This window comes from Oncorhynchus mykiss, chromosome 23, assembly GCF_013265735.2.
Source record: "Oncorhynchus mykiss isolate Arlee chromosome 23, USDA_OmykA_1.1, whole genome shotgun sequence".
NCBI lineage: Eukaryota > Metazoa > Chordata > Actinopteri > Salmoniformes > Salmonidae > Oncorhynchus > Oncorhynchus mykiss.
In genome coordinates, this window is record NC_048587.1 from 9,074,203 (window position 1) to 9,089,721 (window position 15,519).

Sequence of the window (15,519 nt, forward strand, 5' to 3'; positions counted from 1 at the left end):
GTCTAAAAGACATGTGAGATAAGGTCTAGATGCTTTTTAGTGGAGATGAAGTTCATAAATTGCCTGGCTGGGCTGATGAGACAGTGGATTGGGCTGATGAGACAGTGGATTGGGCTGATGAGACAGTGGATAGGGCTGATGAGACAGTGGATAGGGCTGATGAGACAGTGGATAGGGCTGATGAGACAGTGGATAGGGCTGATGAGACAGTGGATAGCGCAATCAGATGGAATAGAGTAAATAGGCATTTTAACGTCATAGACTTAGCCGGTGGTAACTTGTGGAATAGACACCGGCTGGAATGCGGTTTTATCCAATCAGCATTCAGGATTATACCCACCCTTTTTATAAAGGTTCTGTTATCTCTCTGTCACAAGAGATAACTGCGCTGTGTTCAAGGTAGCCAGTGTTCACAGGTGCAGTGAAATATATTGGCACCCTTGCAGGATTCACTATTTCTTATAAAATATGTTGAAAATGAAAACACATTTGATGTATATACATGTATTTGTTTGATTTACAACTGCACAGGACCAAGAAAAAACACTGACAACTGTGTGTGTGTGTGTGTGTGTGTGTGTGTGTGTGTGTCTGTGTGTGTGTTGTGTTTGTGTGTGTGTGTATCTGTGTGTGTGTGTGTGTGTGTGTGTGTGTGTGTGTGTGTGTGTGTGTGTGTGTGTGTGTTGTGTTTGTGTGTGTGTGTATCTGTGTGTGTGTGTGTGTGTATCTGTGTGTGTGTGTGTGTGTGTGTGTGTGTGTGTGTTGAGTGTGTGTGTGTGTGTGTGTATCTGTGTGTGTGTGTGTGTGTGTATCTGTGTGTGTGTGTGTGTGTGTATCTGTGTGTGTGTTGTGTGTGTGTTGACTGTGTGTATGTGTGTGTGTGTGTGTTGACTGTGTGTGTGTGTGTGTGTGTGTGTGTGTGTGTGTGTGTGTGTGTGTGTGTGCTGTACCATTTCCATGTTCTCCTCTGTAATGAAGCGTAGTTTGTTCTCCATGCGTCTGAATGCGTGGGCCAGCTCCTCATTCTTCCTGCTCAGCCTCTTGTTCTTGTCCAGCAGGGGCATAAACTGGCTCTCTGCCTCTCTTAGGCGCTTCAGCTAGACGGACACACACACGGACACACACACACGTCATCAGTATCGTTCTTGTCCAGCAGGGGCCCTGCTGCCAGCTGCTAGACACAGACAGACAGTCAGGTCCACAATTATCGGCACCCTTGATATAGATGAGCAGTTCATTGAGGGGGGGGGGGGGGGGGGGGGGGGGGTGTTAGACCAGTCCTCCATACAGAATCTTTCCACATCCTTGATATAGATGAGCAGCACATTGAGGGGGGGGGAGGACCAGTCCTCCATACAGAATCTTTCCACATCCTTGATATAGATGAGCAGTACATTGAGGGGGGGGGAGGACCAGTCCTCCATACAGAATCTTTCCACATCCTTGATATAGATGAGCAGTACATTGAGAAGGGGGGGGGGGGGGGGGACCAGTCCTCCATACAGAATCTTTCCACATCCTTGATATAGATGAGCAGTACATTGAGAAGGGGGGGGGGGGGGGGGACCAGTCCTCCATACAGAATCTTTCCACATCCTTGATATAGATGAGCAGTACATTGAGGGGGGGGGGGACCAGTCCTCCATACAGAATCTTTCCACATCCTTGATATAGATGAGCAGTACATTGAGGGGGGGGGGGACCAGTCCTCCATACAGAATCTTTCCACATCCTTGATATAGATGAGCAGTACATTGAGAAGGGGGGGGGGGGGGGGACCAGTCCTCCATACAGAATCTTTCCACATCCTTGATATAGATGAGCAGTACATTGAGAAGGGGGGGGGGGACCAGTCCTCCATACAGAATCTTTCCACATCCTTGATATAGATGAGCAGTACATTGAGAAGGGGGGGGGGGGACCAGTCCTCCATACAGAATCTTTCCACATCCTTGATATAGATGAGCAGTACATTGAGAAGGGGGGGGGGGGGGACCAGTCCTCCATACAGAATCTTTCCACATCCTTGATATAGATGAGCAGTACATTGAGAAGGGGGGGGGGGGGACCAGTCCTCCATACAGAATCTTTCCACATCCTTGATATAGATGAGCAGTACATTGAGAAGGGGGGGGGGGGGGGGACCAGTCCTCCATACAGAATCTTTCCACATCCTTGATATAGATGAGCAGTACATTGAGAAGGGGGGGGGGGACCAGTCCTCCATACAGAATCTTTCCACATCCTTGATATAGATGAGCAGTACATTGAGGGGGGGGGGGGACCAGTCCTCCATACAGAATCTTTCCACATCCTTGATATAGATGAGCAGTACATTGAGAAGGGGGAGGGGGGGGGGGACCAGTCCTCCATACAGAATCTTTCCACATCCTTGATATAGATGAGCAGTACATTGAGAAGGGGGGGGGGGGACCAGTCCTCCATACAGAATCTTTCCACATCCTTGATATAGATGAGCAGTACATTGAGAAGGGGGGGGGGGACCAGTCCTCCATACAGAATCTTTCCACATCCTTGATATAGATGAGCAGTACATTGAGAAGGGGGGGGGGGGTGTTAGACCAGTCCTCCATACAGAATCTTTCCACACCCTTGATATAGATGAGCAGTACATTGAGGGGGGGGGGGGGACCAGTCCTCCATACAGAATCTTTCCACACCCTTGATATAGATGAGCAGTACATTGAGAAGGGGGGGGGGGGGGTGTTAGACCAGTCCTCCATACAGAATCTTTCCACATCCTTGATATAGATGAGCAGTACATTGAGAAGGGGGGGGGGGACCAGTCCTCCATACAGAATCTTTCCACACCCTTGATATAGATGAGCAGTACATTGAGAAGGGGGGTGTGTGTTAGACCAGTCCTCCATACAGAATCTTTCCACATCCTTGATATAGATGAGCAGTACATTGAGAAGGGGGGAGGTGTTAGACCAGTCCTCCATACAGAATCTTTCCATATCCTTGATATAGATGAGCAGTACATTGAGAAGGGGGGGGGGGGACCAGTTCTCCATACAGAATCTTTCCACATCCTTGATATAGATGAGCAGTACATTGAGAAGGGGGGAGGGGGGGGACCAGTCCTCCATACAGAATCTTTCCACATCCTTGATATAGATGAGCAGTACATTGAGGGGGTGTTAGACCAGTCCTCCATACAGAATCTTTCCATATCCTTGATATAGATGAGCAGTACATTGAGAAGGGGGGGGGGGGGACCAGTCCTCCATACAGAATCTTTCCACATCCTTGATATAGATGAGCAGTACATTGAGAAGGGGGGAGGGGGGGGACCAGTCCTCCATACAGAATCTTTCCACATCCTTGATATAGATGAGCAGTACATTGAGAAGGGGGGGGGGGGGGGGACCAGTCCTCCATACAGAATCTTTCCACATCCTTGATATAGATGAGCAGTACATTGGGGGGGGGGGGGGGGGACCAGTCCTCCATACAGAATCTTTCCACATCCTTGATATAGATGAGCAGTACATTGGGGGGGGGGGGGGGGGGACCAGTCCTCCATACAGAATCTTTCCACATCCTTGATATAGATGAGCAGTACATTGGGGGGGGGGGGGGGGGACCAGTCCTCCATACAGAATCTTTCCACATCCTTGATATAGATGAGCAGTACATTGAGAAGGTGGGGGGGGACCAGTCCTCCATACAGAATCTTTCCACATCCTTGATATAGATGAGCAGTACATTGAGAAGGGGGGGGGGTGTTAGACCAGTCCTCCATACAGAATCTTTCCACATCATTGATATAGATGAGCAGTACATTGAGAAGGGGGGGGGTGTTAGACCAGTCCTCCATACAGAATCTTTCCACATCCTTGATATAGATGAGCAGTACATTGAGAAGGGGGGGGTGTGTTAGACCAGTCCTCCATACAGAATCTTTCCACATCCTTGATATAGATGAGCAGTACATTGAGAAGGGGGGGGGGGACCAGTCCTCCATACAGAATCTTTCCACATCCTTGATATAGATGAGCAGTACATTGAGAAGGGGGGGGGGGACCAGTCCTCCATACAGAATCTTTCCACATCCTTGATATAGATGAGCAGTACATTGAGAAGGGGGGGGGGGACCAGTCCTCCATACAGAATCTTTCCACACCCTTGATATAGATGAGCAGTACATTGAGGGGGGGGGGGGGACCAGTCCTCCATACAGAATCTTTCCACACCCTTGATATAGATGAGCAGTACATTGAGAAGGGGGGGGGGGGGGTGTTAGACCAGTCCTCCATACAGAATCTTTCCACATCCTTGATATAGATGAGCAGTACATTGAGAAGGGGGGGGGGACCAGTCCTCCATACAGAATCTTTCCACACCCTTGATATAGATGAGCAGTACATTGAGAAGGGGGGGGGTGTTAGACCAGTCCTCCATACAGAATCTTTCCACATCCTTGATATAGATGAGCAGTACATTGAGAAGGGGGGGGGGGTGTTAGACCAGTCCTCCATACAGAATCTTTCCATATCCTTGATATAGATGAGCAGTACATTGAGAAGGGGGGGGGGGGGGACCAGTCCTCCATACAGAATCTTTCCACATCCTTGATATAGATGAGCAGTACATTGAGGGGGTGTTAGACCAGTCCTCCATACAGAATCTTTCCATATCCTTGATATAGATGAGCAGTACATTGAGAAGGGGGGGGGGGGGGACCAGTCCTCCATACAGAATCTTTCCACATCCTTGATATAGATGAGCAGTACATTGAGAAGGGGGGAGGGGGGGGACCAGTCCTCCATACAGAATCTTTCCACATCCTTGATATAGATGAGCAGTACATTGAGAAGGGGGGGGGGGGGGACCAGTCCTCCATACAGAATCTTTCCACATCCTTGATATAGATGAGCAGTACATTGGGGGGGGGGGGGGACCAGTCCTCCATACAGAATCTTTCCACATCCTTGATATAGATGAGCAGTACATTGGGGGGGGGGGGGGGGGGACCAGTCCTCCATACAGAATCTTTCCACATCCTTGATATAGATGAGCAGTACATTGGGGGGGGGGGGGGGGGGGACCAGTCCTCCATCCAGAATCTTTCCACATCCTTGATATAGATGAGCAGTACATTGAGAAGGGGGGGGGGGGACCAGTCCTCCATACAGAATCTTTCCACATCCTTGATATAGATGAGCAGTACATTGAGAAGGGGGGGGGGGGTGTTAGACCAGTCCTCCATACAGAATCTTTCCACATCCTTGATATAGATGAGCAGTACATTGAGAAGGGGGGGGGGGACCAGTCCTCCATACAGAATCTTTCCACATCCTTGATATAGATGAGCAGTACATTGAGAAGGGGGGGGTGTGTTAGACCAGTCCTCCATACAGAATCTTTCCACATCCTTGATATAGATGAGCAGTACATTGAGAAGGGGGGGGTGTGTTAGACCAGTCCTCCATACAGAATCTTTCCACATCCTTGATATAGATGAGCAGTACATTGAGAAGGGGGGGGGGGGGGGACCAGTCCTCCATACAGAATCTTTCCACATCCTTGATATCCTTCATCTGCTCTTTATGAACTGCCCTCTCCAATTCAAACTACAGGTTTTCAATGGGGTTCAAGTCCGGAGACTGAGATGGCCATTTCAAAATGTTGATTTTTGTGGTCAATTAACAATTTCGTTGTGGATTTTGATGAGTGGTTGGGATTATTGTCTTGCTGGAAGATCCACTTGCGGCAAAGTGTCATCCTCCTGAGAGACGCAACCTGGTATTTGGTAAAACGTCCTGGTACTTTGTAAAGTTCATGATGCCGTTGACCTTTTAACAAGGGCCACATACCATAACATCAATGATCCACTACCATATTCTACCATAACATCAATGATCCACTACCATATTCTACCATAACATCAATGATCCACTACCATATTATACCATAACATCAATGACCCACTACCATATTCTACCATAACATCAATGACCCACTACCATATTCTACCATAACATCAATGATCCACTACCATATTCTACCATAACATCAATGATCCACTACCATATTTCACCGTAGATATGAGGTAACTTTCTGCATATGCTTCTGTTTTTAAACACCAAACTCACCGCCGGTGTGATTGGACAAAATAACTCTATTTTCATGTCATCTGACCACGGCCTGGAGTTTGATGCTAATGCCACTTTAATAATGTTTACATATCTTATATACTCATCTCATGTGTATACACTGTATTTTATACCATCTACTGTATCTTGCCTTTGCCGCTCGGCCATCGCTCATCCATATATTTATATGTACATATTCTTATTCCATCCCTTTAGATTTGTGTGTATTAGATAGTTGTTGTGAAATTGTTAGATATTAGTTGTTAGATATTACTGCACTGTTGGAACTAGAAGCACAAGCATTTCGCTACACTCACATTATTAACATCTGCTAACCATGTGTATGTGACCAATAACATCTGATAACCATGTGTATGTGACCAATAACATCTGCTAACCATGTGAATGTGACCAATAACATCTGCTAACCATGTGTATGTGACCAATAACATCTGCTAACCATGTGTATGTGACCAATAACATCTGCTATCCATGTGTATGTGACCAATAACATCTGCTAACCATGTGTATGTGACCAATAACATCTGCTATCCATGTGTATGTGACCAATAACATCTGCTAACCATGTGTATGTGACCAATAACATCTGCTATCCATGTGTATGTGACCAATAACATCTACTAATCATGTTGTATGTGACAAATACAATTGGATTTGAAACGACATTGGTTCTTGTATTGGGACCGGTGACATGGTCCGTAAACTCAGCTTAGAAGCTCTTTAAATAAGTGAGAACGTATTGCAATGACAGGAAGGTTCACAGCTTGTATTGGGACCGGTGACATGGTCCGTAAACTCAGCTTAGAAGCTCTTTATATAACTGGGAACGTATTGCAATGACAGGAAGGTTCACAGCTTGTATTGGGACCGGTGACATGGTCCGTAAACTCAGCTTAGAAGCTCTTAAAATAAGTGGGAACGTATTGCAATGACAGGAAGGTTCACAGCTTGTATTGGGACCGGTGACATGGTCCGTAAACTCAGCTTAGAAGCTCTTTATATAAGTGGGAACATTTTGCAATGACAGGAAGGTTCACAGCTTGTATTGGGACCAGTGACATGGTCCGTAAACTCAGCTTAGAAGCTCTTTATATAAGTGGGAACGTATTGCAATGACAGGAAGGTTCACAGCTTGTATTGGGACCGGTGACATGGTCCGTAAACTCAGCTTAGAAGCTCTTTATATAAGTGGGAACGTATTGCAATGACAGGAAGGTTCTCAGCTTGTATTGGGACCGGTGACATGGTCCGTAAACTCGGCTTAGAAGCTCTTTAAATAAGTGGGAACGTATCGCAATGACAGGAAGGTTCACAGCTTGTATTGGGACCAGTGACATGGTCCGTAAACTCAGCTTAGAAGCTCTTTAAATAAGTGGGAACGTTTTGCAATGGCAGGAAGGTTCTCAGCTTGACAGGCAGCGATGTAGTGGAAAAGGAAAGTGAGTAAACGCTGGTGGCCGCGGTGAGTAAAGTAACACTCCCTATGTTGTTGATGCATTTGTTTCACAATATGTGGGTCAAAGGTCACGCAAAATTTAAAAAAAGGTTGCCAGAACCAAACTGATCCAATATCAAACCGGGTTGTTATATACCAGAGCCAAACTGATCCAATACCAAACCGGGTTGTTATACCAGAACCAAACTGATCCAATACCAAACCTGTTTTTTTAAGTCAGAACCAAACTGATCCAATACCAAACCTGTTTTTTAAGCCAGATGTAACGGTTTTCTTGGTGAGAAGGAGAGTCGGACCAAACTGCAGCGTGTCGATTGCGATCCATGTTTATTTAAACAAACGTAAACACGACTAAACATGAACACTACAAAACAATAAACGAAACGAAAACCGAAAACAGCCTATACTTGTGTCAACTAACATCAAACAAGGACATCAAGACACTTAGGACAATCACCCACGACAAACTCAAAGAATATGGCTGCCTAATTATGGATCCCAATCAGAGACAAAGATAAACACCTGCCTCTGATTGAGAACCACTTCAGACAGCCATAGACTTAGCTAGAACACCCCACTAGCTACAATCCCCATACATACACACCACATACAAAAACCCATGCCACACCCTGGCCTGACCAAATAAATAAAGATAAACACAAAATACTTCGACCAGGGCGTGACAGAACCCCCCCCCTAAGGTGCGGACTCCCGAACGCACCTCAAAACAATAGGGAGGGTCCGGGTGGGCGTCTGTCCATGGTGGCGGCTTCGGCGCGGGATGTGGACCCCACTCAATCAATGTCTTAGTCCCTTCTCCTCGCGTCCTTGGATAGTCCACCCTCGCCGCCGACCATGGCCTAGTAGTCCTCACCCAGAACCCCACTGGACTGAGGAGCAGATCGGGACTGAGGGGCAGATCGGGACTGAGGGGCAGCTCGGGACTGAGGCAGCTCGGGACTGAGGGGAAGCTCAGGAGTGAGAGGAAGCTCAGGAGTGAGAGGAAGCTCAGGAGTGAGAGGAAGCTCAGGCAGGTTGATGAATCTACCAGATCCTGGCTGGCTGGAGACTCCGACAGCGCTGGAGAGGAGGAAGGCTCCGGCAGCGCTGGACGGGCGAGGCGCACTGTAGGCCTGATGCGTGGTGCTGGCACTGGCGGTACTGGACCGAGGACACGCACAGGAAGCCTGGTGCGGGGAGCTGCTACCGGAGGGCTGGGGTGTGGAGGTGGTACTGGAAAGACCGGACCGTGCAAGCGCACTGGAGCTCTTGAGCACCGAGCCTGCCCAACCTTACCTGGTTGAATGCTCACGGTCGCCCTGCCAGTGCGGCGAGGTGGAATAGCCCGCACTGGGCTATGCAGGCGAACCGGAGACACCGAGCGCTGGTGCCATGTAAGCCGGCCCAAGGAGACGCTCTGGGGACCAGATGCGTAGAGCCGGCTTCATGGCATTAGGCTCGACGCTCAATCTAGCCCGGCCGACACGCGGAGCTGGAATATACCGCACCGGGCTATTTCCGGTCTCTCTAGCCCCCGGTAAGCACAGGGAGTTTGCGCAGGTCTCCTACCTGCCGTAGCCGTACTCCCTGTTAGCCCCCTCCCCAAGGAATTTTTGGGGCTGCCTCTCAGGCTTCCTTGCCAACCGTGTTCCCTCGTATCGCCGACTCCTCTCTCCGGCTGCCTCTGCTCTCCTAAGTGCCTCCACCTGTTCCCATGGGAGGCGATCTCTTCCAGCCAGTATCTCCTCCCAAGTGTAACAGCCCTTGCCATCCAAAACGTCCTCCCATGTCCATTCCTCTTTACGCTGCTGTTTCTGCCTTTGTTGCTTCTCCTGTGGCTCCTGCCTGTTGACACGCTGCTTGGTCCGTTTGTGGTGGGTGATTCTGTAACGGTTTTCTTGGTGAGAAGGAGAGTCGGACCAAACTGCAGCGTGTCGATTGCGATCCATGTTTATTTAAACAAACGTAAACACGACTAAACATGAACACTACAAAACAATAAACGAAACGAAAACAGCCTATACTTGTGTCAACTAACATCAAACAAGGACATCAAGACACTTAGGACAATCACCCAATCCCAATCAGAGACAACGATAAACACCTGCCTCTGATTGAGAACCACTTCAGACAGCCATAGACTTAGCTAGAACACCCCACTAGCTACAATCCCCATACATACACACCACATGCAAAAACCCATGCCCCACCCTGGCCTGACCAAATAAATAAAGATAAACACAAAATACTTCGACCAGGTCGTGACACCAGAACCAAACTGATCCAATACCAAACCTGTTTTTTAAGCCAGAACCAAGCTGATCCAATATCAAACCTGTTTTTTAAGCCAGAACCAAACTGATCCAATACCAAACCTGTTTTTTTATGCCGAGACCAAACTGATCCAATACCAAACCTGTTTTTTAAGCCAGAACCAAACTGATCCAATACCAAACCTGTTTTTTATAACAGAACCAAACTGATCCAATACCAAACCTGGTTGTTGTACCCGAACCAAACAGGAGGGCATTGCGGTCCTCCAGCCAATCAGCATTCAGGGCTGGAACCACCCGGTTTATACTAGTGATTGGAAGACGTCAGAACGGCTCACCAGTTCATTTCTTTCCTCTGACAAGAGGGCGTTGCGGTCTTCCAGTTTGCGGATGACGGCACTCAGCTCAGCGATCTTCAGCTGGAAGCGCCGCGCGTCCTTCTCATCCAACTGCTGTTCCTGAAACACACACCAACTGCAGATTACTGGGAATAACCTCAAACACCATCCCCAGGCTATATTATTACAGTATATTAGGCCTCGCCCACTGAACCCCACTTATCGAAAGCCCTATGGACCTTCAATGTTAACGCTCCATGTAGAAACGCCAGTTAATGTGGTAAAATACACCCGGAAACTTCTGGGTTCCTGTTGACATGGATTTATCTACATAACAGTGTAATAAAGTGGACAGTGGGTACAGTCATTCTTACACAGAACAAATAATAAACAGAAAAATAAAAACCATCCCATCCATTTTCTGCCATGAAAATGAAAACACTATTCAATAAGCTACGGTCGTTTACTCTAGTGTTTATTACAGTGCAGCCTTGCTTGCTACTCATCAGGGTTGGGGTCCTTTTGAATTGAAGGAAGTCAATTCAGGAAATGATTTGAATTTAACATTTAAAAACAAATATCTTCTCCTTTTCAGTTTATTGAGAAGTCATTGAAAATAAGATGCCTTTTTAAAAAATTCAATTATTGAATTGGAACGTCAATTTACTTCCTGAATTGACTGACTTGAATTGGAACGTCAATTTACTTCCTGAATTGACTGACTTGAATTGGAATTGACCCCAAAGCTGGCCCCAGCTACTCCTGACTCATGGCGCTCAGACTCAGCAGCTGTGAGAAGAGACTAACTACATTGAGAGGCATGCCGATAATAATAATAAGTAAGTAGCCTGTTGAATTAACAGGTGTCTACTCTGTAAGCATGAGTAGGTGAGTGTAAGGGAGTGTGAATATTGGTGACAGTGTGAAGGCGTTCAGGTGATGTGCTTATAGATTGAGGAAGTCACAGGCCTGGTGCACAGCAGGCAGGCTTGGATAGTTGCTGAAAGAACAGCTCGGACATAAAACATTTAGTTCTTCAACAGGGAATGGTGACGTGTGTAAATTTGATTACGAGGAATTTGATGTAAAATATTAATACAAAATTGAAATGTGCAGACTTTAGTATCCACTGTGTTTAAAATTCAGAGATTCATATATATATTTATGAGCTGAATATTAGAAAATATAAAAATAAAGAGCTGAAGACGAAAGAACGAGATCGAAACAAAACTATCTATAAACGTCTCAAGAATTCCTGATTCAGTGGTGCAGAAGACATCTTTCAACAATAGAGAACATCGTATCTGCAGATAGACAGTAAAGGAAGGTGAGAGGACTGGTGCTGGGTGGAGGAATAGACAGTAAAGGAAGGTGAGAGGACTGGTGCTGGGTGGAGGAATAGACAGTAAAGGAAGGTGAGAGGACTGGTGCTGGGTGCAGGAATAGACAGTAAAGGAAGGTGAGAGGACTGGTGCTGGGTGCAGTAATAGACAGTAAAGGAAGGTGAGAGGACTGGTGCTGGGTGGAGGAATAGACAGTAAAGGAAGGTGAGAGGACTGGTGCTGGGTGCAGGAATAGACAGTAAAGGAAGGTGAGAGGACTGGTGCTGGGTGCAGGAATAGACAGTAAAGGAAGGTGAGAGGACTGGTGCTGGGTGCAGTAATAGACAGTAAAGGAAGGTGAGAGGACTGGTGCTGGGTGGAGGAATAGACAGTAAAGGAAGGTTAGAGGAACTGGTGCTGGGTGCAGTAATAGACAGTAAAGGAAGGTGAGAGGACTGGTGCTGGGTGCAGTAATAGACAGTAAAGGAAGGTGAGAGGACTGGTGCTGGGTGGAGGAATAGACAGTAAAGGAAGGTGAGAGGACTGGTGCTGGGTGCAGTAATAGACAGTAAAGGAAGGTTAGAGGAACTGGTGCTGGGTGGAGGAATAGACAGTAAAGGAAGGTGAGAGGACTGGTGCTGGGTGGAGGAATAGACAGTAAAGGAAGGTGAGAGGACTGGTGCTGGGTGGAATAGACAGTAAAGGAAGGTGAGAGGAACTGGTGCTGGGTGGAGGAATAGACAGTAAAGGAAGATGAGAGGACTGGTGCTGGGGGCAGTAATATACATTAAAGGAAGGTGAGAGGACTGGTGCTGGGGGCAGTAATATACATTAAAGGAAGGTGAGAGGACTGGTGCTGGGGGCAGTAATATACATTAAAGGAAGGTGAGAGGACTGGTGCTGGGTGCAGTAATAGACAGTAAAGGAAGGTGAGAGGACTGGTGCTGGGTGGAGGAATAGACAGTAAAGGAAGGTGAGAGGACTGGTGCTGGGTGCAGTAATAGACAGTAAAGGAAGGTGAGAGGACTGGTGCTGGGTGCAGTAATAGACAGTAAAGGAAGGTGAGAGGACTGGTGCTGGGTGGAGGAATAGACAGTAAAGGAAGGTGAGAGGACTGGTGCTGGGTGCAGTAATAGACAGTAAAGGAAGGTGAGAGGACTGGTGCTGGGTGGAGGAATAGACAGTAAAGGAAGGTGAGAGGACTGGTGCTGGGTGGAGGAATAGACAGTAAAGGAAGGTGAGAGGAACTGGTGCTGGGTGGAGGAATAGACAGTAAAGGAAGGTGAGAGGAACTGGTGCTGGGTGGAGGAATAGACAGTAAAGGAAGGTGAGAGGACTGGTGCTGGGTGCAGTAATAGACAGTAAAGGAAGGTTAGAGGACTGGTGCTGGGGGCAGTAATAGACAGTAAAGGAAGGTGAGAGGACTGGTGCTGGGTGGAGGAATAGACAGTAAAGGAAGGTGAGAGGACTGGTGCTGGGTGCAGTAATAGACAGTAAAGGAAGGTAAGAGGACTGGTGCTGGGGGCAGTAATAGACAGTAAAGAAAGGTGAGAGGACTGGTGCTGGGTGGAGGAATAGAGAAAATCTAGGCTCAGCCAGGGCAGATCTCTAGACTCCATTTAAGCGTCTAGAAACAGATAAAGAAGGTGAAGCACAAAGAAAGCAAAATAAACACGTTAGCTAGATTTAAAGTTGCAGAGGGCAACAAAGGGCCTTGCGTTTGTGGAAGTAGGTCTATAGATAGCCTGCATAACGCAGCAGTGAGAGGCTAGATGGAGGGGTAGCCTGCAGTATGCAGTAGTGAGAGGCGAGATGGAGGGAGAGACATTGCTTACGAGGCTCTCTGAGGTGTCTCCTGCACCACTGGGGTAAGGAGCGTCTCGTTTGGGGCTGTGGAGGTGTCCTCCTGCACCAGCCTCCCTGCTTCTGATCTGGGCTAGCTGCTCATCCACAGCCTCCTTCTGCAGCTGGAGCCTCTGAGTGTGTCCAGCCTGAACACCCAGCTCCTTCCCCAGCACACAGCATGCTCTGTCTTTTACCTTAATCTCATCCATCTACAGAGCAGAGCAGAACAGAACAGAGGAGAACAGAACAGAGGAGAGGAGAGGAGAACAGAACAGAGGAGAACAGAGGAGAGGAGAGGAGAACAGATGAGAGGAGAGGAGAACAGAACAGAGGAGTGGAGAGAAGAACAGAGGAGAACAGAGCAGAGGAGAGGAGAACAGAGGAGAACAGAGCAGAGGAGAGGAGAACAGAGGAGGACAGAACAGAGGAAAACAGAACAGAGGAAAACAGAACAGAGTAAAACAGAGGAGAACAGAACAGAGCAGAGGAGAGGAGAGGAGAAAAGAACAGAGGAAAACAGAACAGAGGAAAACAGAACAGAGGAAAACAGAACAGAGGAAAACAGAACAGAGGAAAACAGAACAGAGGAAAACAGAACAGAGGAAAACAGAACAGAGGAGAGGAGAGGAGAGGAGAGGAGAACAGAACAGAGGAGAACAGAACAGAGGAAAACAGAACAGAGGAAAACAGAACAGAGGAGAACAGAACAGAGGAAAACAGAACAGAGGTAAACAGAACAGAGAACAGAACAGAGGAAAACAGAACAGAGGAAAACAGAACAGAGGAAAACAGAACAGAGGAGAACAGAACAGAGGAAAACAGAACAGAGGAAAACAGAACAGAGAACAGAACAGAGGAAAACAGAACAGAGGAAAACAGAACAGAGGAAAACAGAGGATAACAGAACAGAGGAAAACAGAACAGAGGAAAACAGAACAGAGGAAAACAGAACAGAGGAAAACAGAGGATAACAGAACAGAGGAAAACAGAGGAAAACAGAACAGAGGAAAACAGAACAGAGGAAAACAGAGGATAACAGAACAGAGGAGAACAGAGGAAAACAGAACAGAGGAGAACAGAGGATAACAGAACAGAGGAAAACAGAGGAGAACAGAACAGAGGAAAACAGAGGAAAACATAACAGAGAAAAACAGAGGAAAACAGAACAGAGGAAAACAGAGGAAAACAGAACAGAGGAAAACAGAACAGAGGAAAACAGAGGATAACAGAACAGATGAGAACAGAGGATAACAGAACAGAGGAAAACAGAGGAGAACAGAACAGAGGAGAACAGAACAGAGGAAAACAGAGGAAAACAGAATAGAGGAAAACAGAACAGAGGAAAACAGAACAGAGGAAAACAGAGGATAACAGAACAGAGCAGAGGAAAACAGATGAGAACAGAACAGAGCAGAGGAGAGGAGAGGAGAACAGAACAGAGGAAAACAGAGGAGAACAGAACAGAGGAGAGGAGAGGAGAGAAGAACAGAACAGAGGAGAACAGAACAGAACAGAGGAGAGGAGAGGAGAGTAGAACAGAACAGAGGATAACAGAACAGAGGAGAACAGAACAGATGAGAACAGAACAGAACAGAACAGAACAGAACAGAACAGAGGAGAACAGTCGAGCATGAGTGTGCATGCATATAAGTCACACACACACACAGAGAGTCACATCATGCACACACACAGTAGGCTACTGTTCTGTTCAGCTGTCACCATGAAAAAAGGACCAGCCACAAGCCCCGCCCTGTTTGATTGGCCATTCAGAGAACAGGAGCTTCCTTGGTGCATCCTGTAGCTACTAAACATTAGAAACACAATAAGATCCCCCCCACAGATCTACTGTTTCTTTCCTGTAATCAACACTTAATTTTACAGAACACACTTGTGTTGCCTGGCAGCATCCACAGTCTAGGGTCACATTCAACGAGATCACGACAAACCAATCTCAGTGAAATGACATGAAATAGTCCTGGTAATGTCCTGGGAAAAGCACACATGACCCGGCTCTAACGGATATCTGCAATTCTGCATGCTTCTAGTCCCAACCCAGCTAGCATTGAGCTACATAACACATCAACCTGTCAGGAAGCCAACAGAGAAACTCACTAAATAAAAGGAAATATAGGTAATATAAAC

General features: G+C 47.1%; 1 protein-coding gene across 7 annotated transcripts in view; it reads right to left on the bottom strand.

The window, feature by feature from the left end:
• The window catches only part of jakmip3 (Janus kinase and microtubule interacting protein 3), an 84,657-nt gene that overhangs the window by 25,003 nt on the left and 44,135 nt on the right, over positions 1–15,519 (bottom strand). For 4 of the 7 annotated variants that reach the window (XM_036960144.1, XM_036960143.1, XM_036960146.1 and 1 more), the window contains exons 4-6: positions 13,368–13,586; positions 10,211–10,330; positions 951–1,097 (exon numbers count right to left, since the gene is read on the bottom strand). In XM_036960144.1, coding sequence (XP_036816039.1) covers positions 951–1,097; positions 10,211–10,330; positions 13,368–13,586 — 486 coding nt within the window. The remainder of the gene's footprint in view (positions 1–950; positions 1,098–10,210; positions 10,331–13,367; positions 13,587–15,519) is intronic. The other 3 variants (XM_036960147.1, XM_036960149.1, XM_036960148.1) reach the window with 2 other exon arrangements.